A 24,748-nucleotide genomic window follows, 5' to 3' on the forward strand; every position below is an offset into this window, starting at 1 on the left:
TTTTCTTTCAATAGAAGATACTCCTGATTTGGAGACCAGAATTTGAATCTTAGTCTTAACATAATTTTATAAATGAGATACAAAAGCTGAGTGTTGCTTGTCTTGACTGAATAATGTATGGGAGGGAGGCCAATACCCATATCAATGAAGAATGCCTCTGGATTAGGTAACCTAACCCTTTGAATTGAAGAACACATATCATGGTTTGAGGGAAAATAAATAAAGCTGCATTTATCAGAAATAAACTAACCTTTTCATCGAGATCATCATCACTCTCATATATATCGTCCTGTCCCAGTCGCCATTCATACTCCACGTTAGTATGTAGATTAAACTGGTTTAATTTTGCCTGAGTCAACTTTAATACAAACAGAGGAAAATTAGGATTATTAAACAGTTAATAATTTTAGAGCATCAAGGAAGTAACAAACTCCCAAAGCACTTTTGCTCCTTCTCTCCTGAAATCAGTGACACAGGCTGAAATGTGGTTCCAGTAATGCAGGAGCCCTTTGTTACCATAGCTAAGTAACTATTCCTGACATGTGCATCTGAACAGCCATTAATGTTGGATTAATTGACTGTGAAGGCCACTGCAGCATGGCTTGGCATCAAATTTGAAGTCTTCCTGGTGTGCAAGACCTCAATATCACATAGTGCATTTACCCACTGAGCCACAAGGGGCTCCAAGCACAATGGGCTCAATTTTAAAAGCAAAGTCCGGGTGCGTTGGGGGCAAAGAAAATCGTGGTTTTTTTTTTGAGCAGGCAGAAATCCCAGCTCTAACACGCTGAAGAAAGCGCACGACCCAGAGCCATCTGGATGCGCGCGCCGTTCCCAAACCCGGATGTCTTGCCAGCAATTAAAGCCGGCGGGACGATATTTAAACCACTAATTCAACTAGTTAAAGTTGTTAAAAAATGAACAAATGTAATTTAGATTGAAGGCAAGCGATTTCAACGCTGCCTCAATGTGTATCCTGTGCTGTGTGAAACACGCCATGGTGAAGGTGTTGTGTTTCAGCCGGTAGCCATTTGGACATTTAAATGCCTGTTTGACAGATGGGGATAAAAGGTGAGTTATTGCAGCTGGGCACTCAGTTCTTTCAGACAAACTTTTGGCTGGGAGATCTTTGTGTTTAGACTGAGATTTCTTGGTTTCCACTCAGAAATGTTCTGTTTACATATATTTACCAACTTTTCGGACACCCTCAAACTGACACCATCAGGATGGGGGGGTGCGATGGCTGCATTCACCAGTACATCTGAGGACAAGGAGCATCACCATCCTCGCCAGGCACGGCATGCACTTCTGTCACTTGTAGCTCCACAACACAATGCTGTGCCACAGGCGCCTGCACAAGAGTACAGAGGGGAATAACAGAGGGAGCGATGTCACAGGAGGCACTACCCTCGTCAGAGGGTCTACAGACCGAGGCTGAGCTTCCTGGACCTCTGTGAGAAGCAGTGCATACGGAGGCTGAGAGCGAGTCGCCAGGTGGTCGCAGACATCTGCAGCCTCCTTCATGCCGAGCTGCTCCTGGCTGGGCCTGACTGCATCTCATTACCCGTCGCTGTTAAAGTGACCACTGCCCACAACTTCATCACTTCCAGATCATTCCAGGGTGCCACCGGTGACATCGCCGTGGTCTCTCAGTTGTCTGCACACATGTGCATAAGGCAGGTCACCGATGGCTTGTATCACAGAGCCTCGCAATACGTCAATTTCCCCATGGACGACCTCAGCCAAACGGAGAGAGCAGTGGGATTGCACTCTGTGGCTGGCTGCCCACGGGTACAGTGCGCAATCGATTGCACGCACATAGCTATCTGAGCACCTCCACACGAGCCAGGACTATTCATCAACAGAAAGGGTTATCACTCCATCAACACTCAGCACGTTTGTGACCACTGCAAAAGATTTCTTCACCTATGCATCAGATTTCCTGGCAGCTGCCACGATTCGTTCATTCTGAGGGAACCAAACATCCCGGGCCTCTTCCACGCACTGAACACCTTTATGGGCTGGCTCTTCGGGATCAAGGGATACCCCCTGCACAAGTGACTCATGGCACCTCTGAGGAACATCATCAGCGAGCAACAGTGTTGATACGACGACAGCCACATCGCCATCAAGTCTATAATTGAACATGCGATAGGGCTGCTCAAGATACGATTTTGGTGCCTCAATTGTTCTGGGGGAGCGCTTCAATACGCACCAGCGAGAATCGGTCGCATTATAGTAGTGTGTTGTGTCCTGCACAACATGGCGCAACAGAGAGGGGTACTGGTTGAGGGGGCCACATCCCCTCATCCACCATCCACATTGAGGAGGAGGACGAACCCATGGGCAGAGCAGTGGCTCATCTGGCTGCTTGTGAGGCCAGGGAGTCACTCATATGTGAACGATTCTCGTAAGATCAGAAAGTGAGAAGAGACCAGTCCTCACACCACCTGGAAAGACCAGCGCCAACACCAGCACTCCCCCCTCCCTCCTTTGCACAAAACAGTCCTGCAACTACACATACACCCATGTAAAGTAACCACTGGGTGGCATCAAGTGTCGCCATTCAGAATGAAGCACATGAAAGGATGCTATCACAAAAGCCAGTCAAGAATGGGCAAGAAGTGGCAGAAGCGGTGGGAATGATAACATTTAATGTGGCTTTAACAAAAAACAAATATAAATGAAAAACATGACAGTCTGTCAGACACCCTTGTGCACACCCTTCGTAATCACAAATCCTTAGACTTTCTCTTCCTTCTTTGTGGTGCATCCCCAGTGGCTGCAGCAGAGGTAGTGGCAGGTTGCTCATGTCCCTGGCCGGACTGCTCAGATGCTTTCTGCCTATGCCCTCTGGGTTTTGGAGACCGTGAGGGCCCCTCCAAAGACTGCTCCACCTCCATCGGTGCAGGGACAAACTCGGCCACCTGTACAGGAGACAGCATTGCGGGTATTGGTTGAGAGGGTGGCAACGGGTGAGACGTGGGAGCGCTTTGAGTGGCATGCCCACTTCCATGTCCCCTTTCGCCATCATCCCTCTCCTGGACCAGGCCCACATCACTTCTACCACCCTGCTGGAAAGCAGTTTGGAGGACATGTATGATGCCTTCGAAGCTCAGTTGTAAAGTTTCTGTCTGTCTGTTTAAGGCGGCAGAATGTTGTTCACCGTGAGTCTGAACGGCCATTGTCAGGGCCTGAATGGACTCATTTGTGAGCCGTGCTTGAAGCTCAACGAGGCTCGCATTCTCTCCATCGCAGACATTCCTGCACTTACCTGCAACACTATCTCAGACATTTCCGCAGTTATGTGCGACACTATCTCAGGCAGTTGCTCACGTCCCTGTGTCACTATCTCAGAGATTCCCTCCCGTACCTGTGACACCATTCCACTAATGCAGGAGGTGGACTCCTCCATCCTCTGGGCTATTGTGGAGAGTGTGCGTGGCACCTGCTCCAGTACCTCGCAAATGTGCTGCTGTCCCTCGATCATTCTCCTTTTAAAGCTTGGTAACCGGGTTCAGCTTCTGCGTCCAGCTGAGCAGAATCTGGAGAGGAGTGCGCCCACCGAACTAACTGACTACTAGAATCCACCGAAGTGTGAGTATCTGCGCTGGTGGATGGCACGCTAAGATGTGACGGTGCACCCTCAGAGGCTGGGAGCTCCTCTGAGGAATCGCGCTCTGCTGTCACTGCGGTCGTTGAAGGGCCTGTAAGGGAACAGAAGGCAATATTAAGCATCGTCACAGATGTGTAATGTTGAGATGAGCATACTGAGGTGTTCAACATGCCAATCATTATTAACAGCAATTCATGTTGTGTGTGATGAATGTTAAAGTTGTGTCACCAGACGTTTGTGGGGTGCCGGCCTCGGCGTCCCCGACGGACAGGCACTCGAGGGTACAGCTGATCTGCAGGGCCTCCTCCTCCGCGTCTGTGAGGACCACTATTTGTTGTGGGCCCACCCCCCTCCAGTTCTCGCCCTCTCGCGTGCATTTTGCATTCTCTTCTCCTAGAAGGGGAGAAAGTACAGATGTGTGAGCGAGTGATGGTGAAGTGGCCAACCGATGAATGCATTGCTTTGGGTGAGGCTGACCATGAAAGAGGTGCATCAAAGGGTGAGTATGAGCCAGAGACATCACATTGAATCAGGAGTGGGGTGAGTGGTAGTGGTGGAGTCATAAATGGGGAGGTGAGGAAGTGTTCAGTAAGTGCAGGTAAGTTGAGGATGAGCCTTAAGTGGGTATGAGGAGTGATGTGATGGAGTAGTCTTGGCAGTGCAGAGTAGGTTGGGTGGGGTGGGGGGGGGGGGGGAGGGCGGTGATGTGTACGACAGAATACAGTGGAATCAGTAAGTGTACTCACTTTTGCTGACCTAGTTAGGTCATTGAAACACTTCCTGCACTGCACCCAATGCGGAATATGTTGCTCCTGCTTGTGACCTCCTCTGCCACCTCGAGCCAGGCCTTCTTGGTGGCAGAGGCAGGGCACTTCCTCCTGTCGGATGGGTAAAATAGTTCCCTCCACCTCCTCACCTCGGCCAGTAGCAGCTGAAGTGAGACATCGCTGAATCTTTGAGCAACCTTGTCCCTGTGCTGCTCCATCGGGTCTTCTTGCTCTTTGCTCCAGCAAAATCCATTGCAGCAATGGCCCTTTAAATCCAGATGCTCCAGCTGACAGCCTGTCTTGCGGGTGTGCAGTCCACCCACCGCGCAGCTTTTAGATGGCAAACCCGGAAACAAGGTTAATGGTCACCAATTAAGTCGCGATCGCGTGGGGAATGGTAAGTTTTTATTGGTTGGGTTTGCCGCGAGCCCACTGAGCCTCCCGTTGCCATCCTGCCGCCCTTTTAAAATTGAGCCCAATAGGTTTTATTTTTTTAAAAAGTCCAAAGTTCCATTTTCAAAATAATCACATGTTGTCAGCTTGCCTCACTTGGTAATAGTCTTGCATCTGGGTCACAATATTGGGGATTTAATTCCCATGCTTGATTTTAATTCCGGACAGCTTTTAGGCAGGTGCGGGTAGCATGGTGAATTGGAAACTCACCCGCTGTTCCAGAAATGAAGCCCAGGAATGGGTGGGAAGTCGACAGGAAGTGGCAGAAATTCACACGGTCCAGAGGCTGCCTGCTGACAAAAGGTAGATGGTGGTACCTGCTTTCATGGCCGTCTTGCCAAGGTCTCGCTTTCGGTAAGGGAACAGTGTGGGGGGGGGGGTGGTGGTTGGGTCCGCAGGAGGGGAGGCCTAAGCTTTCCCTGTGGGCACTGGAGAAGCACACTTGTTTCTCTTGACTCCACAAGGAAAGTAAAAAAAAAGGTGCCTATTTGTGCTCTTCTGGCCCCACATCTTTCTACAGCATCTTTCCCACTCAGGCCACCAGTTAAAAATTCAATCAGATCCCGTGACCTCAGTGGAACACGACATGCATATGTAAAGAAGGACCCTGCCAGCTATGGGCATGTCCTTGCTTCCTGCTCAATAGAGCAGGTTAAAATTTGGAACAGTGAGTTCCTGGAGGCTTTCCAGCAGGTAAGTAAGCTGGGCAATTTTAGCTGCCCACTGTCGAAAACATAAACTTATTATTACCTATTATATACAACGCATTAACTCCAAACACTTATTTATGGTCAGGTATCTCTTTATGCATTTCCACACCACCCACCTGGTTTTTGTCGGGCGAGTAGGGTTAAAATCACCCTGTTTATTTTGGGTCATAATCAAAACTGACAATGCAGTGCAGAACTGAGGGAGTGAAGTCCTTCAGGTGAGACATCAGAATAAGGTTCCATCTTTCAGTTCCCAAGTGGACATCAAGGATCCATAGCATTAATCAAAGAATTTGAGCAGGAATTTCTTTTAGTGCCCTGGCCAACATTCTTCTCTCAACCAATATCACCCAAAGACAGATAAACAGTCTTTCAACTCTTACTTTTTATGGGGCATTGCTCATGCAGAATCACTGCTTCATTTGCCTACAGAAGTAGAGTCACAGCACTTCAAAAAGCAATTCAGTGTGTGGTGTGCTAAGAGGTGTTTCAACATGATAACTTGCTTCATATAAATTCAAGTATTATTTTTATTTATGTTCATCTAGTAAGATGGGTATAGAGGGATATGGGCCAAGTGCAGGAAATTGGGACTAGCTTAGTGGTAAAAACTGGGCGACATGGACATGTTGGGCCGAAGGGCCTGTTTCCATGTTGTAACTTCTATGATTCTATGAATTATAATTGTTTCCATGTCAACTAATTTCAATCAAGGCAATAAATAGGATAAAAAAAACAAATCGTTATTTCAGCCTGTTTATAGGTAGTCAAAAGATCAAATCACCCAACTCAAAGATTGACTAATTCTGGCACTTTCTGATATGGTGTATACATTAAGCCAAAAAATCAAAATAATATCTGCCAAAAACCAGAATCTGCTGATTAGTCTAGGAACTAGTTTCCACAATTTGTCAACACTGAACAGAGGCAACCATTTTAGTCACCAATTCTAATGACTGGCCATTAAAGTTTGTTGTCACATTCCCTGATTTTGCAGGCTAAATAGTAAAGAGACTATCTTGTATCATATCACTGTTCTAAGGAGTGGTTAAAACAAGGAAGCTGATTGATAAACTAATCAACAGCAAACTGATTATTATACAGCTACCTCTTGTGAATAGGGCCATTAAGCCTTTCTTTTTCATTTTGAACTCTTGTCGATTTCTTACCAGCTCTTCACAGTATTGGTATTTCAGTCTCCGAGCAATGTCCATAGCAGTCTCTCCATCTTCGTTTACTGTTTGAGAATCAAACACAAAATTTCATGCAAAGATTTAAGCAGAATTTCCTTAAGTAGAGTTGATCTACGGCTAGTGACTCACCTCCTGACTCCCCAAAGCCTTTCCACCATCTACAAGGCACAAGTCAGGAGTGTGATGGAATACTCTCCACTTGCTTGGATGAGTGCAGCTCCAACAACACTCAAGAAGCTCGACACCATCCAGGACAAAGCAGCCCGCTTGATTGGCATCCCATCCACCACCCTAAACATTCACTCCCTTCACCACCGGCGCACAGTGGCTGCAGTGTGTACCATCCACAGGATGCACTGCAGCAACTCGCCAAGGCTTCTTCGACAGCACCTCCCAAACCCGCGACCTCTACCACCTAGAAGGACAAGAGCAGGAGGTACCTGGGAACAACACCAGCTGCACATTCCCCTCCAAGTCACACACCATCCCGACTTGGAAATATATCGCCGTTCCTTCATCGTCGCTGGATCAAAATCCTGGAACTCCCTTCCTAACAGCACTGTGGGAGAACCTTCACCACATGGACTGCAGCGGTTCAAGAAGGCGACTCACCACCACCTTTTCAAGGGCAATTAGGGATGGGCAATAAATGCTGGCCTCGCCAGTGATGCCCACATCCCATGAACGAATAAAAAAAAATCAACTCTAGATGGCGATCTTTGAGATCCATTAAAAGGAAAAAGATGTATTACAAAGAGAGAGGAAGTTTTATCATGTTTATTAACAAGGAAGCAGTAAATGCTATATATTGCACTAGCAGTCATGGGATCTAAAATTTCAGTTGGGGTTGATGAGAGAGCAGGTGGATTGCCGCTGGCAGCTGGAATTTGGGGCGGAAGCTGTTTCTGTTGGGATTTTGCCCAGTTTCTTTAAGTTTGCCATTTTTCAATGGGAGGGTGGAAGAAGAGAGTGATTCCTCTGCCTGCCTGCCCGCCCCCTTCCCCAATGTCAAAGGTGTTTGGAGGAGTTCTTGGATCTCTGCCCATTATGCCCTTATAAGGCCTCAACTGAGCTCTTGCCACCTGAGAATTGGCGAGAGTACTGTCGAGGCCTTTTGGATCTGGCCTTCAATCATGGCCTTCAAAAGGGAACTGGATAAGTACTTGAAAGGAAAAAATTTGCAAGGCTACGGGGAAATGGTGGGGGAGTGGGACTAGCTGGATTGCTCTTGCATAGAGCCGGCGCGGACTTGATGGGCCGAATGACCTCCTTCCATGCTGTAACCTTTCTATGATTCTATGATTTCAGCAGAAGATTGGTAGAAACCCTCAAGAAATGGCAGAAACTGCTGTTCATGCAGGAGATTGGGCAGTGCATTCCAGATCCAGGCTTTACCCAGAGGAGGCAGAATGGCTCTCTTCGGAGCTGAAGAATTTTGTAACTTATTTTTCCTTTTGATTGGAAGGGCCTTGGGGAATCTCAGGCAGAGCGGCTGAGGGTGGCTCCTCCTTACAAGGAAGAATTGAGGTGGGGTCTGTTAAAGTGCCCTTGCAGGCACTGGTGGCCTGCACCAACCAAGCAAATTACACCGTTCCATTCCCACAATTTGGGATAGGGCTACGTCTTCAGACATAGGTGGCCAGAAGTTCTGTTCTGCTGAACTTGCACCAGTGGAGTGGGACGCTAGGAATTTCAGGCCCATAGTATGTTACCGTGCATGATAGTGAGGGTGGAACATGATACAGCACCTTATGTTCTCATCTCTTATTTTTTCTGTAAGCCATCAGTAACATGGGGTATGATATGTTACACTCTTAGGAGTTTCCCTAATAATTTTCACAATTGTACTCTCTGTAAGGCATGAGATGGGGCAGTTAATGTTTCAGGTGCAGTATTTTTCCATTTTTAACATATATAAACAACTTTTGTTTTTTTTTACAGAACACTTTGAGGCCAGGAATACTCTTATGAAAAGATGACAGTTATGGATGGCCCCCTTATTTTGAGGACCTACACTTGACGTGTCTATCTCAAACATTATATAGTGAAATCATAGAATGTTACACCCCAAGGCCATTCAGCCCATCAAATCAGCGCTGGCACTAGGTCCCTGCATTTCCACGAGATTCTTCCGATCTCCTGCCGTGAACAGCATTTTCTGCCATTTCTTGAGGGTTTCTGCCGATCTTCTGCTGAAGTCATAGAGTCATAGAATCGTAGAAAGGTTACAGCGTGGAAGGAGGTCATTCGTCCCATCGAGTCCGCGCCGGCTCTATTCAAGAGCAATCCAGCTAGTCCCACTTCCCTGCCCTTCCCCTGTAGCCTTGCAAATTTTTTCCTTTCACGTACTTATCCAGTTCCCTTTAGAAGGCCATAATTGACTCTGCCTCCACTGCCCCCTCAGGCAGTGCATTCCAGATCCTAACCACTTGCTGTGTAAAAAAGTTTTTCCTCATGTCACCTTTGGTTCTTTTGCCAATCACCTTAAATCTATGTCCTCTGGTTCTAGACCCTTCCACCAATGGGAACAGTTTCTCTCTATTTACTCTGTCTAGACCCTTCATGATTTTGAATACCTCGATCAGATCCCCTCGCAACCGTCTCTGTTCCAAGAAGAAAAACCCCAGCTTTTCCAGACTATCCATGTAACTGAAGTCCCTCATCCCTGGGATCATTCTAGTAAATATCTTCTGCACCCTCTCTAAGGCCTTCACATCTTTCCCAAAATGCGGCGCCCAGAACTGGATAGAATACACCAGTTGTGGCCGAACCAGTGTTTTATGAAGGTTCATCGTGACTTCCATACTATTGTACTCTATGCCTTTATTTATAAAGCCCAGGATCCCGTATGCTTTTTTAACCGCTTTCTCAACTTGCCCTGCCACCTTCAATGATTTGTGCACATAAACCCCCAGATCTCTCTGTTCCTATGCCCCTTTTAGAGTTGTGCCCTCTCGTTTATATTGCCTTTCCTCATTCTTGCTACCGAAACGTATCATTTCGCAATTTTCTGCGTTAAATTTCATCTGCCACGTATCCGCCCATCCTCTATCCTCCTCACTGTTTACTACCCTTCCAAGTTTTGTGTCATCTGCATATTTTGAAATTGTGCCCTGTACACCCAAGTCCAAGTCATTAATACATATCAAGAAAAGCAGTGGTCCCAGCACTGACCTCTGGGGAACACCACTGTACACCTCCCTCCAGTCTGTAAAACAAATGTTCAGCGCAACTCTCTGTTTCCTGTCCCTTAGCCAATTCTGTATCAATGTTGCTACTGCCCCCTTTATTCCATGGGCCACAATGTTGGTGATAAGCCTTTCGTGCGGCACTTTATCAAACGCCTTTTGAAAGTCCATATACACCACATCAACTGCCTCATCTACCCTCTCTGTTACCTCATCAAAAAACTTTATCAGGTTAGTTAAACACGACTTGCCTTTAACAAATCCGTGCTGGCTTTCCCTAATCAATCCACACTCGTCCAAGTGACTGTTAATTCTGTCTCGGATTATTATTTCTAAAAGTTTCCCCAACACTGAGGTTAAATTGACTGGCCTATAGTTGTATATATAACAGTATTATATATCCTTACACCCTTTTTTGAACAAGGGCGTAGCATTTGCAATTCTCCAGTCCTCTGGCACCACCCCCGTACCTACGAATCTTTGGAAGATTATGGCCAGTACCTCCACAATTTCCACCCTTACTTCCTCCAGCAACCTAGGATGCATCCCATCCGGACCGGGTAACTTATCTACTTTAAGAACAGTCATGGTGGGAAATTAAAAGCAACCCTGCAGAAATTCCAGGCGTAGGCGTAAAGATGGAAAAATGAAAACAGTCACCAGCACCAACATCTCTCACCTTAGTAATTGCAAGATTAACTCCCCTTGGAACTTATTTAATTGAGGGGGGGGGATGGGTTTAGGCCTGTGGCCAGTTCCCGGTCACAAGCAGGATTTCAAATGTTCATATAATTACAAGGCTGTCAAGCTGCAGCCTCAGTTTTCCTCAATGGTTGTAATTTTAGCGTTGTAACTTGCCCTCTCAAATCAACAGATAGAATTTCTGACAGGGAGCAGTGGGATACTAGAAATAATTCACAGACAGGAAGACACAACTCGAATCCAAAGGCTAAGGTAAATTATTCACTTCCTGATATAAAGTGTCAAATTATTTTCCATGTCTTACTTCTCCTAAGTTAGCAATTCGATTTGTAGCATGCGTTTAAGCTATACAACAATAAAATAAATATAAAAATATAATTTTTTTAAAATGCAGCTTGCAGACAGATTTGCTGAAAGTCTTGATACGGAAATCACCCTGCATTGAAATGGGCAGTAATACAACCAAGTCACTGTTTATTTAAGCCCTGCAGTGTTAATCTGGTTCTTCCTGTGCAGATCTTCAGAGCAGGACCAACAGCTTTACAATACATTCCTCCAGTTTTACTAATTGATTTTTCACCTGCCTCTCCATTACTGGAAAAACACAGGCTGAAAAGTCAATCCATATTACTGATCAGAATTTCGCTAATAGAGCAAGTCCTAGTGTAAGAAGATGGAAGGTTTTTTCCTTTAAAACAATCAAAATCTGCAAGAGTTATGCATTCCCTCACATGAACTATATCAAATTAAAAATATTTCCATTCAACTAAATCACTTTTACTCAGTGCACATTTGTAGGACTTTTTTCCTGGTAACTGACTCAGGGGTTGTCTGCTCTGGGCTACGATTCGATCCATTCTTCCTTCTATCAAATTCAATTAAATGTGAGCACACTGACTTGTCAGTCAGCTTCCACAATCAATGCCTTGTTTTATAGTCTGTGGATATATAAATTACCTAACTTGGTCTTCTTCATTCTTTGAGTGAAAGCATTTTCAATATATTGTTGGAGGCTGCTTCTTTTCCTATTGATCCTGGGAAACTAAAGTCAGCAAGCTTGTGCATCAGTTCACTTTGACCCACTGCCGCAGCAACCAACTACTTGATGTGCCCTAGATGGAAAACACCTGTAAGGATGGACGAATGGGGAGGTCATTGTGTGAAGAAGCTTCTATTTAAAGAAAGAAGACCCCATAAGGTAGGTGATTATTCTCTCTATTCCATATTCTCCTCACAAGGCAGTAGCAGAACAAATATAATTTAGCAGGAGGTACTCTTATGCAATGTATTGAAAGTCTTGATGTAGAAGTGCACTGAAACTGGCATTAATAATATCAAGTCACTGGGCCCGATATTAGGAGGGAGGTGGGTTGGCAGCGGGGGGTCGACTGGGCACGTGAGTAACGCGCCCAGTAAAATCGGTGGGTTTGGCACGCGATCGTAAGTAAATTGAAGCCACTTACCTTGGTTCCAGGTTTCGCGCTGGAAAGCTGCGCAGTGGGCGGACTGCGCACCTGCCTCACAGGCTGTCAGCTGGAGGAGCCCTATTTAAAGGGGCAGTCCTCCACTGACTTATACTGCAGAAAATAGCAAAATTACAGCATGGAGCAGCCCAGGTTAAATGATGGTTGCTCCCAGGTTAAATGATGCCTCACTCCAGATCTTACTGGATGGGGTGAGGAGGAGGAGGAGGAGGGAAATCCACCCGGCGGATGGGAGTGGCCTGCATCTGGCACCACGAAGGCCTGGCTCGAGGTGGCAGAGGAGGTCACCAGCACCACCAACATATCACGCACCTGCATACAGTACAGGAGGCTCTTCAATGACCTAAGTAGGTCAACCGAAGTGAGTACTCATTCCCCTACACTCTGTCTGCCACATCACCGCCCCCATCCCACATCTCCTTCTGCACTGCGAAAGGCAAATGTGTCATGAGCATGAAGGGGATGCACAAGGGTGTTTGAGGGTTTGTCATGGTTTTTACTTATAATTGATTTCTGATCAACTCACATTACATTTTATATTGTCACCACTACTGCCACGTCTTGGCCATTCTTGACTTGCTTGTGCAATAAGGCCCTTTCATGAGGTTCTCCATGAACACCATTGATGCCACCCATTGGGTCACCCTACAGTGGGTGTATGTGTAGTTGCACGACTACTTTGTGCAGGTGACTTGCACAGCACTGTGTTGTGTACCTCCACGTGGCGGAGGTGGACGGCGTGCCTGGCGAGGCTGGTGATGTTGCTCATCCTTCAATGGAGTGATGAATGCAGCTGTGGAACCTCTCCCCCCCCCCCCCCCCACCGCCCCCCATCCTGACGGTGTGAGTGTGAGGAGGTCTGCAAAGTAGGTAAATGTGTTTGGGCAGCAGAGTTTAGGGTATGTTGTAATAATTTTGACTGTGGAGACAACGGTGTGGCAGGCAAAACTTTGTCTGAGGAGTCAGAGTGCCCTGCTGCAATGAATGAGGTATTCCCCCCAACTGTCAAGGAATCCTCTGCATCTCCCAATGGCTGCTGACTGAAACACGTCTGCAATAACAGGGTGTTTCCTACAGCATGGGAAACACGCTGAGGAGAGTCCAAAATCACATCCGTGCTAAAATCTCTTCCCAATGAGGTCTGTCAATGACCTCAAGTACCTCCCTGACTATCTAAACTGTCATCCCGCTGGCTTTAATTGCCAGTGGGAGTCCCGCTTGCGGGGGCTGCGCGCATTCACCGATTCGTGTCATTGGGGAACCCGAAAGTGGGCGGATTGGAGCCGGGCTCCGGACCCGCTCCGGGATTCCCCAATTTTAGGAACCCCTCCACCCGGAACGCACCCACTCGGCCATCCTAATATTGACCCCACTGTGTTTATTTAAGCCCTGCAATGGGGTTGTAAGATTGGCTGGGAGGAGAGATCTGCCAAATACAATGCCAGGTCTAATGAATAATGTTTCATGAACATATGAAGGTTACGACATGTGGTAGCCTTACAAATAATATCAAATGGGATGTGATTGAGAGAGCCCAGGATGTGCTATGGAATGAGTGAAATAGCCCTCAACCTGCCCTCTGGACCTTCTATCCACAAAATACTGACAGTGCAGAATATAATGTCCATTTAGCTATTTTTCTGCAATTCACTAACTCTGCAGCCAAACTAACAATATAAATAATGCAGTTCTCCAGGAAAATAATTTGATATTGAATGTTCACATGGGTTCAAATGAAGAATTAATGTAACACTAAATTAAGTTTCCAATTTGGGCCGAACAGAGGTCTAATAAGCAGAATTTTTAGGATACCAAATAGGTGATCTCTTAATGTGCCAGAAACCAGGGGCTCGAATTTAGCAGGCCTGCGGGTTCCCAGCGGGTGGTCCTCCGGGAGCGTGGTCAACACGCTCGGCGAAATTAGTGGGTTGCCCGCGCGATCGTAGCAGGCAACACACTAATAGGAATCAATTACCTGCTCCTCCGGGGTCCACGGCGCTGGCCTGCGCGTCGGTCGGGCTGCGCATGCGCAGTACGATCTGTCAGCTGGAGGCTCTCTAGTTAAAGGGGCAGTCCTCCACTGACAGATGCTGCAACCAATGGAACAAATTGCAGCATGGAGCAGCCCAGGGGGAAGGCTGCTCCCAGTTTAATGATGCCTCACCCCAGGTATCATCAGATGGGGTGAGGAGGAGGGGGAGGACACAGATCTTCCACCCGGCGGGCGGGAGGAAGCGGCCTGCCTCTGCCACCAAGAAGGCCTGGCTCGAGGTGGCAGAGGGGGTCACCTGCGCCACCAACATATGGCCCACCTGCTTACAGTGCAGGAGGCGCTGCAATGACCGCAGTAGGTCAGCCGCAGTGAGAACACGAAGTCTTTCCCCTACACTCCGTCTGCCACAACACTGCCCCCACCCCACATCTCCTTCGGCACCGCCAACACTATTCTGTCACATCACCCTTCATACCCACTCAAACCCCATCCTCATCTTACCTCCACCTACTCACCTCGCCAGTACTCATCCTGCCACTAACACGCAACCCAATCCTCATACAATCTCATTGCTCCATCCCATACTCACCCTCTCGTGCATCTCCCTCATGGCCAGCCTCACTCAACCTGCCACCACCTGTGCTGCAGCCACAGGGCATGCATCACATATGTGCAGTAGGCAGCGTAAGGCAAACGTGTCGTGAGCATGAAGGGGGTGCACAAGGGTGTCGGAGGGTTTGTCATGGGTGTTACCTATATTGAATTTCAGAGCAACAAACAGCACACATTATATTGACACCACCACTGCCATGTCTCCGCGAATCCTGTCCGTTGTGTCCAATAATGCCCGCTCCTGGGTATCACTATGAGGACCCACCACTGATGACACCCATCGTGTTACTGCAGAGTAGGTGCAGGTGTATTTGCAGGGCTCGTCCGCGCAGACGACTGAGAGACATCGGCGGTGTAGCCGGCTGCTCCCTGGAAGGATGCGGAGGAGAAGGTGTGGAGGGCAGTGGTGACTTTGACAGCGACAGGTAAGCAGTTGGTGCTGGGGCCAGCCAGGAGCAGCTCGGCATGAAAGAGCCTGCAGATCTCCACGACTACATGTCGAGCGAATCTGCGCCTCCCTGTGCACTACTGCTCGGAGAGGTCCGGGGAGCTGCGCCTCGGTCTGTGGACCCTGTGGCGAGGGTAGTGCCCTCTGCGATGCGTCTCTCTCTGCGGTAGCCCTCCCTCCTGCTGTGCAGGTGGGCGTGCAACAACACCGTGTTGGGGGGATCCACGTCTCTGCGGCGGACGGCGTGGACTGCGAGGCTGCTGGGGCTGGTCATGCTCTTCGTCCTCCGAGGGTGTCCACACACCACCCATCTGGCAGGTGTTGGTCTGAGGGGTTGTGCAGGGTAGGTGGGTGGTTCCTCGGACTGGGGCTGCGGTTTCGTGTCGGTCTGTCCTCTGGCTTGGCGGGGGGTGGTGGGGGGCAGGGGTTGCCCTATGTGACGCGGTGGCCTCCTGCGTGGGTGAGGGCTGTCCCCCGTGGAGTGCACCTTGGCACCTGCCACAGGCTGCTGGCTGCAACACGCCTGGTTGGAGAGAGACTGTTTCCCCCAGTGTGTGAAGCTCACTGCCTTGAACCTAAAATCCCACACTTCCTCTTTTGACAGCTGATTCAGCTCATTAACTGACCTCAACAAGCAAGGTAAGTACTCTCAAGTGGAACCCCGCTGGCTTTAATTGCCTGCGGGATTCCCACCAGCGGGGCTTGCGCGTGCAGCCCCGCACGTCAGCGCGGTACCCGGAAGTGGCCGGGATTTCGTCGCGATCCGGTCACGTGACCGGATATCGGAATTTTCCGGGCCCCCCCGCTGGAAACCCGACGCCAAAATCGAGCCCCAGGTGTGGAAATCCAAAATGGCTGCATTATGACCCCAAATAGAACTGGGTTTTAAACCAACTTCGAATAAAAGCTGGAGGTACCCTAAGATATGGGAAACAGCACATAACATAGGGTTAACCAACTCTGTAGAACATCACTTAGTGTTTTTGGGGTTCCTTTACTTTTAAAAAATGTTTTTTTTTTTTTTTAAGAGGGTCAATTTTCCTCACCCACCGAAAGTGGATATCAGGAAATCGTGGATGTGCTGTCCATGAGTTTCTACTCATTAGTTTTAATGGATGGAAATTGTGGGCAGCAGTTAAGGGGCAAAGGACTCTGCTTTCAGTGTGAACTCAGAAAATAACCCCATAGATATATTTGTCTTCTCTGTTTCAGAATCCATTCACAGGTGAGCCCTTGCTTCCTATAGAGAGAGTATTTTCAACTTGCCCAAATATCTGTGTAAATTTGTAGCATGTCCAGAGAACAAACAGAAAACCCTTTTCAGTTTATTTCAGCTACTTGTTTCATCATGTGATCCTCCATGTCTTTGGAAGGTAGCACAATGGGCTCGAATTTAGCAGGCCTGCGGGTTCCCAGCGGGTGGTCCTCCGGCAGCGTGGTCAACACGCTCGGCGAAATTAGTGGGTTGCCCGCGCGATCGTAGCAGGCAACCCACTGATAGGAATCAATTACCTGCTCCTCCGAGGTCCACGGCGCTGGCCTGCGCGTCGGTCGGGCTGCGCATGCGCAGTACGATCTGTCAGCTGGAGGCTCTCTAGTTAAAGGGGCAGTCCTCCACTGACAGATGCTGCAACCAATGGAACAAATTGCAGCATGGAGCAGCCCAGGGGGAAGGCTGCTCCCAGTTTAATGATGCCTCACCCCAGGTATCATCAGATGGGGTGAGGAGGAGGGGGAGGACACAGATCTTCCACCCGGCGGGCGGGAGGAAGCGGCCTGCCTCTGCCACCAAGAAGGCCTGGCTCGAGGTGGCAGAGGGGGTCACCTGCGCCACCAACATATGGCCCACCTACTTACAGTGCAGGAGGCGCTGCAATGACCGCAGTAGGTCAGCCGCAGTGAAAACACGAAGTCTTTCCCCTACACTCCGTCTGCCACAACACTGCCCCCACCCCACATCTCCTTCGGCACCGCCAACACTATTCTGTCACATCACCCTTCATACCCACTCAAACCCCATCCTCATCTTACCTCCACCTACTCACCTCGCCAGTACTCATCCTGCCACTAACACGCAACCCAATCCTCATACAATGTCATGGCTCCATCCCATACTCACCCTCTCGTGCATCTCCCTCACGGCCAGCCTCACTCAACCTGCCACCACCTGTGCTGCAGCCACAGGGCATGCATCACATATGTGCAGTAGGCAGCGTAAGGCAAACGTGTCGTGAGCATGAAGGGGGTGCACAAGGGTGTCGGAGGGTTTGTCATGGGTGTTACCTATATTGAATTTCAGAGCAACAAACAGCACACATTATATTGACACCACCACTGCCATGTCTCCGCGAATCCTGTCCGTTGTGTCCAATAATGCCCGCTCCTGGGTATCACTATGAGGACCCACCACTGATGACACCCATCGTGTTACTGCAGAGTAGGTGCAGGTGTATTTGCAGGGCTCGTCCGCGCAGACGACTGAGAGACATCGGCGGTGTAGCCGGCTGCACCCTGGAAGGATGCGGAGGAGAAGGTGTGGAGGGCAGTGGTGACTTTGACAGCGACAGGTAAGCAGTTGGTGCTGGGGCCAGCCGGGAGCAGCTCGGCATGAAGGAGGCTGCAGATCTCCACGACTACATGTCGTGCGAATCTGCGCCTCCGTGTGCACTGCTGCTCGGAGAGGTCCGGGGAGCTGCGCCTCGGTCTGTGGACCCTGTGGCGAGGGTAGTGCCCTCTGCGATGCGTCTCTCTCTGCGGTAGCCCTCCCTCCTGCTGTGCAGGTGGGCGTGCAACAACACCGTGTTGGGGGGATCCACGTCTCTGCGGCGGACGGCGTGGACTGCGAGGCTGCTGGGGCTGGTCATGCTCTTCGTCCTCCGAGGGTGTCCACACACCACCCATCTGGCAGGTGTTGGTCTGAGGGGTTGTGCAGGGTAGGTGGGTGGTTCCTCGGACTGGGGCTGCGGTTTCGTGTCGGTCTGTCCTCTGGCTTGGCGGGGGGTGGTGGGGGGCAGGGGTTGCCCTATGTGACGCGGTGGCCTCCTGCGTGGGTGAGGGCTGTCCCCCGTGGAGTGCACCTTGGCACCTGCCACAGGCTGCTGGCTGCAACACGCCTGGTTGGAGAGAGACTGTTTCCCCCAGTGTGTGAAGCTCACTGCCTTGAACCTAAAATCCCACACTTCCTCTTTTGACAGCTGATTCAGCTCATTAACTGACCTCAACAAGCAAGGTAAGTACTCTCAAGTGGAACCCCGCTGGCTTTAATTGCCTGCGGGATTCCCACCAGCGGGGCTTGCGCGTGCAGCCCCGCACGTCAGCGCGGTACCCGGAAGTGACCGGGATTTCGGCGCGATCCGGTCACGTGACCGGATATCGGGATTTTCCGGGCCACCCCGCTGTAAACCCGCCGGAATCCCGACGCCAAAATCAAGCCCAATAACACTAAGCTCGACTTTGATTTAGGCATTAACTGCAAAACAAAATTATTAAACATTAAAAGGACAAGCTAATAGCAGCAGTGACAACATATATTTTTACAGTAGTTATTAAGTTTAGTTAGCTCCTTAAGTAATAGAAAAAATATAGACTGCAACTATTGCGATAATTATAATGTAAGCAATATTCTTTTGTAGTAGTTCTTTTCTTTCTCTCGCTGTCTATGGAAGCTATCTGGCTTGACTACTCTTCGAACATCAACTGATTCAAAGATGACAGATTGATAAATACCTTCAAAAATATTTTGGGGGTGGGGGGGTGCAGCCACATTTAAATAGTTGTCTGTTAAATTTTTTAAAAGCTGCCAAAATCAAACACATATTTAAATATATAAATATATAAAATTCTAACAGGACTAGACAGACTAGATGCAGGGAGGATGTTCCTGATGGATGGGGTATCCATAACCAGGGGTCACAGTCTCAGGATACGGAGTATGCCATTTAGAACAGAGATGAGGAGAAATTTCTTCACTCAGAGGGTGGTGAACCTGTGGAATTCTCTACCACAGAAGGCAGTGGAGGCCAAGTCATTAAATATATTCAAGAAGTAGATAGATATATTTCTTAATGCTAAAAGGATCGAGGGATATGGAGAAAAAGCAGGAACAGGGTACTGAGTTAGACAATCAGCCATGATCATTTTGAGTGGTGGAGCAGGCTCGAAGGGCCGAATGGCCTATTCTTGCTCCTATTTTCTATGATTCTATAAATAAATCTCACAAGATGCTTCAATTTATATTGACTGGCTTGGCCTCTCCCTTGGACACCAGGCACAGAGAAACTGACTAAAATCTGTGATAACTGTACCAAGTTAAGACAGAACATGATTTCTGTGAGTGAAGCTTGTTTTTAACCTCTTAACATACAGTGACAGAAATAAACAAGCCATCTAAACCTTGGAGAAAAATGATTCATTTTTGTTACAATCACAACATTAATTTTCACATTAATTTTCACCATTTTCTGTTGTACATCTTGATGGTGCATAGCCCACATGAAGTGATTGTTACCAAAGAAAAGAGGCCCTGTTAAGAAACTGATACCTTTCAATAACTAGGCTGTGAAGTGGAATATCTTTGGATCTGGATAAAAAATTTGATGCCAGCTGGGAGACATTTCTGTAGTTGGGTGTTGGAAGAGTGTTACTGGCAAGGAACAGGATGTCTACAAAAAATGTTTTAAAGGGCCAAACCTGAATTATAAAGACGATGGTCACTGCCTCACAGGACATTTATATTACTGTTACTGTGGGTCAGAGGAAGGTAGAAACACATATAGAAACTTATGTTCGGAAAGGGAAGACTGTCCAGTCCCTAAGTTAATGCTGCCTGTCCTGAGGCAGAAATGAAGGCGTGGATGGTTACTGGAGAGGCAAATAGGTCTACCGTTGAGCTCCTCAATCTTATTTGAGTAATTGACTGCATTCATTGTCAAGCGCCACAAGTTTCAGACTGGAAGTGTCAAGAACTACTAATTGTACGACTGCTTGAAATTCTGTACATCTGTACCAAACCCAAATTATAAAAAAGTTAGCTGTTTGATGCAGAGATACTAGTACAGTCCTCAGATGGTTAAAATATATTCCAATGAATTGAATGTTGCAGTACTTACGAATAGTGGTGTTGGCCTTGGCTCTCAGGAGTAGTTTGAGGCATTCTGTTTTATTGAACAGACAGGAATAATGAACAGCTGTGTTTCCTTTCACGGTCTGCTTGCTGAGGTTCCCACTAGGATAAAAAAATATTAGTCATTCGATTCCTTATAAGTTAACACAGGTCATCTACTCTCACAAAACATCAGATTACACACCCCAGTTTTAACCCCAGCGCCTGACGAGAACGGGGTGCGTGGGGGTTTTAAAAAAAGGCAGTGTGACAGTCATTTCTTACCCAGTATGTGAGAAGCCCAACAAGAGAGGAATCACTGCTGGATCTAGTAATGGGAAATGAACCAGAGCAGATAAGAGAAGTAAGCGTAGGGGAACATCTAAGTAATAGCGATCATAACATAATAAGTTTTAAAATAATGACCGAGAAAGACGTAAGACAAAGACCAAAGTAATAGATTTGAAAAAAGCTAATTTTATGGGGATGAGAATGGAACTAGGGCAGGTAAACTGGAAAAAAATGTTGACAGACAAGGAAATAGAACAGTAGTGGATAATATTCAAAACTGTGATCAATAGAGTTCAGGAGAAATATATTCCTCTAAAAAGCAAGAACAAACTAGCCAATAATGAAACACCATGGATGATAAAGCGATAAGGGTTCATTTCTAAAGGGATAGAATTGAGAAGCAGAGAAGATATGTTAAACTTGTATAGAACCTTGGTTAGACTGCACTTGGAGCATTGTGCACAGTTCTGGTCTCCATATTATAGAAAGGATGTAGAGGCATTGGAGTGGGTGCAAAAAAGATTCACAAGGATGATACCAGAACTGACAGAATATCCATATCAGTAAAGGCTGAACAAACTGGGGCTCTTTTCTCTAGAAAAGAGAAGGCTAAGGGGTGACCTTATAGAGGTCTTTAAGATAATGTTGGGGTTTGATAGGGTAGACATAGAGAAAATGTTTCCACTTGTGGGGGAGATCAAAACTAGAGGTCATAAATATGAAATAGTCACTAATAAATCCAAAAGGGAATTCAGGAGAAACTTCTTTACCCAAAGAGTGGTAAGAATGTGGAACATGCTACCACAAAGAATAGTTGAGGCAAATAGCATAGATGCATTTAAGGGGAAGCTAGATAAGCACATGAGGGAGAAAGGAATAGAAGGGTATCCTGATAGGGATAGACAAAGTAGGGAGGTAGGAGTTTCGTGTGGAATATAAATGCCGGCATAGACCAGTTGGGCCGAATGACCTGTTTCTGTGCTGTAGTTTCAATGCAGCACCGTGATGCACAGTTCTGTGTCCCATTCTGTAGGAAGGATGTTAAGGCAATTGAAGGTGCAGTGTAGATTCACGAGATGCTGTTTTGTATGAGGAAATACAAATATGAAGAAAAACTTGAAAAATTGGGACTGTTTTTCTTAACACAGAGAAAATTAAGTGATGGTTAAGGGGTGATTTGAAAGAGGTATTTAAAATTATGAAGAGATGGGACAGACCAGATAGAAGCAGACTGTTTCCAGTGGCTGAGGCAGACCGAACAAGGGGACATAGATATAGGATTAAATGCAAAGGATTTAGGACAGACAGCAGGAGAATTTTTTTTACACAGAGGTTGTGAGGCTGTCAGAGTGAGTTATTGATGCAGAGACCATGAGCATGATTTTGACTTTAGCAGGTCAGAATGTGCAATTCTGACCTTATTGAATGATAAAAATTTTACTTCCGGGTTTCATGCCCAGAAGCCAGCCTGACTGACAGGCCATAGCTGGGGATCGGAGAGGAGGCAGGGGATGAGAGCTTGTGGGCCGTGGAGGATATCGGGAGATGAGTTGGTGATCGGAGGTAGGGGTCTCAGACATCGAGGGGGAGGGAGGGGGAGGATAGACACGGTGAGGGAGGGCGGACACGTGGGGGAGTCAGACACAGGGTGGGGGTTTGACACCAAAGGGGGGGATGGAGGTTGGACACCAAGGTAGGGGGATGGAGGTTGGACACCGGAGGGGGGGGGGGGGCGGTACCTGACACCGAGGGGGTTTGGGGGTCGGACACCAGAGGTGGGGGGCATCAGACATGGGTGGGGGGGCCCACATCGGGGGTCCGATCGCAGCAGGTAAGCTTGTTGGGCCTGGAGGATACGCTCCTGCTCCTCCTGGGCCACAAGCAGTGCAATAAAGGCACTCACATGATGATTCGGCCCTTCCTGCGCCCTTTTCACTGCCGAGAATCGCAGGGTCCGATCGCAGGGAAGGAAGATTTGCTTGACGGGGAAGCACTCCTTCTCCTCCTGGCCCACAAGCAGTGCTGTAAAGGCACTTACCTGATGGATCAGGCCCTTCATGCCTCCCTTCAGCTGCCGGTTTTCCCAAGGGAAATCCTGCCTACAGGCGTTAAAACTAAAAGTTACGTTAAATTGGAGGCACGAAGCCTCCTTAAAATATTTTAGTGACTGACCCGCCTCCTGAGAGCGGGTTGGTTGCCCCCCCACAACCCGCCTCTGTTAAAACCGGAAATGGGTGGGATGGGGTCGAGTTGCCCATTTTTTTTTAAACCCCTTCCCTACACCTTGTTAGACTGCACCTGGAGTACTGTGAGCAGTTCTGGGCACCGCACCTTCGGAAGGACAGGTTTACTAGAAAGATTCCCGGACTTCAAGGGTTAAATTACGTGGAGAGATAACACAAATTGGGGATGTATTCTCTAGAGTTTAGAAGGTTACGGGGTGATCTGATCGAAGTTTATAAGATATTAAAGGGAACGGATAGGGTGGATAGAGAGAAACTATTTCCGCTGGTTGGGGATTCTAGGAGTAGGGGGCACAGTCTAAAAATTAGAGCCAGACCTTTCAGGAGTGAGATTAGAAAACATTTCTACACACAAAGGGTGGTAGAAGTTTGGAACTCTCTTCCGCAAACGGCAATTGATACTAGCCCAATTGCTAAATTTAAATCTGAGATAGATAGCTTTTTGGCAACCAAAGGTATTAAGGGATATGGGCCAAAGGCAGGTATATGGAGTTAAATCACAGATCAGCCATGATCTTATCAAATGGCAGAGCAGGCACGAGGGGCTGAATGGCCTACTCCTGTTCCTATGTTCCTATGTACACCTACCTTCATGCCAGCAGGCAGCCAAGAACCACCTGATTTTCTGGAGGCCAGCAGCTGCTTCCTGCCCACTTCTCACCTGTTTTGGATAGGAAGTGGACCGGTGGCATGTTAATGAGGCTGGGGAGTTAATTTTCTCCAGCGAGTGCATTTCACACTCACTTACCCCCGCTTGCCTGAAACCTGGAGTTAAAATTGACCCCAGGGAGTCAGAGAGGAATTTCCTAGAGTTGCCCTCAGGTTTTTTTCACATACCCCAGGAGACTGCATAACTAGGCATTGGGGCCACGGTGTACGTTGCTGCACCATGTTTGGATGCAGCACACTTGGTTTATTTGACAGTCTTTTCTGTCCTTCTTTCCATTTGTTCGTATAGTGGGAACTGACTGCTCTGAAAAAATGGATGTGTTCAACAACGATAAAATGATGCAATATCAGAAGGATGTGAAAATATTAAATGAAAAACTTTGATAATAAGCTGCAACAGAATGTGAAATCGGAGATCAACTCAACACTGCCAAATTTGCAGAGCCAGCTGAAGGATAGCAATAAAGAGACCAACTACTGGAAAGGGATGTTCCAGAATAATAGAGAGGAGCTGTGAAATACTAATTAAGAACTGTGCTGGTGAAGATGGAGAAAGAAATATATGATGATTAGTTGCTGGGCTTGCTAGATTACAGAAAGCTAACCTCAATTGACAGTGCGTAAATAGAAACATTTAAAATCAAGAGTAGGCTCAGGCTAAGAAGGAGATGCAGGAGATGGCTGCCATCAAGCAGCAAAAGAAGAGCATTGTTCAACATAAAAAAATTGGGCTCAACTGCACCAAAAGGGAGACTAAATCGAGTGGAGAATCAGAGTGCAAAGCAACACAATCAAGCAGGAAATTTGTCCACAACACATTACAAGGGGCAGGAAATCACCATTTTAATCTTTTCCCAGTTGCATGCGTGATTTCAAGTCAATGAAACACCGAGAAAAGTTAGGGTCGCATGTTAGTATCTCTGGATGTGCTGGTGAAAGCTATACCATACACTAAAAACTGGACTTTTGAGAGATTATTTATTTTAATAAGTACAGACCACAAGAAAACAGACTGCCCACAGAAAAAACAGACAAGTGTCAACCCCACTCCAGTTCCTTGTTAAAGGTACAAATTGAACCAGAATTACACGAACCTTGAAGGGCAATCGTACAGCTGGGGAGAGAAAGTCCTAGTAAGACATCAAGTGCATTTTTTTTGTTGCAAGCAATGGATATTGCTGTACTAAGTGCATTTGCTATCAAATAGTCATTAATAAATCCAATAGGGAATTCAGTAGAAACTTCTTTACCCAAAGAGTGGTAAGAATGTGGAACATG

The 24,748-nt window shown here is 47.5% G+C and overlaps 1 protein-coding gene across 1 annotated transcript in view; it reads right to left on the reverse strand.

The window, feature by feature from the left end:
* Positions 1 to 24,748, reverse strand: part of unm_sa1614 (un-named sa1614) — a 214,571-nt gene that overhangs the window by 27,825 nt on the left and 161,998 nt on the right. Inside the window, exons 19-21 of the mRNA XM_068000226.1 lie at positions 20,275 to 20,390; positions 6,716 to 6,783; positions 251 to 358 (exon numbers count right to left, since the gene is read on the reverse strand). Coding sequence (XP_067856327.1) covers positions 251 to 358; positions 6,716 to 6,783; positions 20,275 to 20,390 — 292 coding nt within the window. The remainder of the gene's footprint in view (positions 1 to 250; positions 359 to 6,715; positions 6,784 to 20,274; positions 20,391 to 24,748) is intronic.

The sequence above is a fragment of the Heptranchias perlo genome, chromosome 19 (assembly GCF_035084215.1).
Source record: "Heptranchias perlo isolate sHepPer1 chromosome 19, sHepPer1.hap1, whole genome shotgun sequence".
NCBI classification, from domain to species: Eukaryota; Metazoa; Chordata; class Chondrichthyes; order Hexanchiformes; family Hexanchidae; genus Heptranchias; species Heptranchias perlo.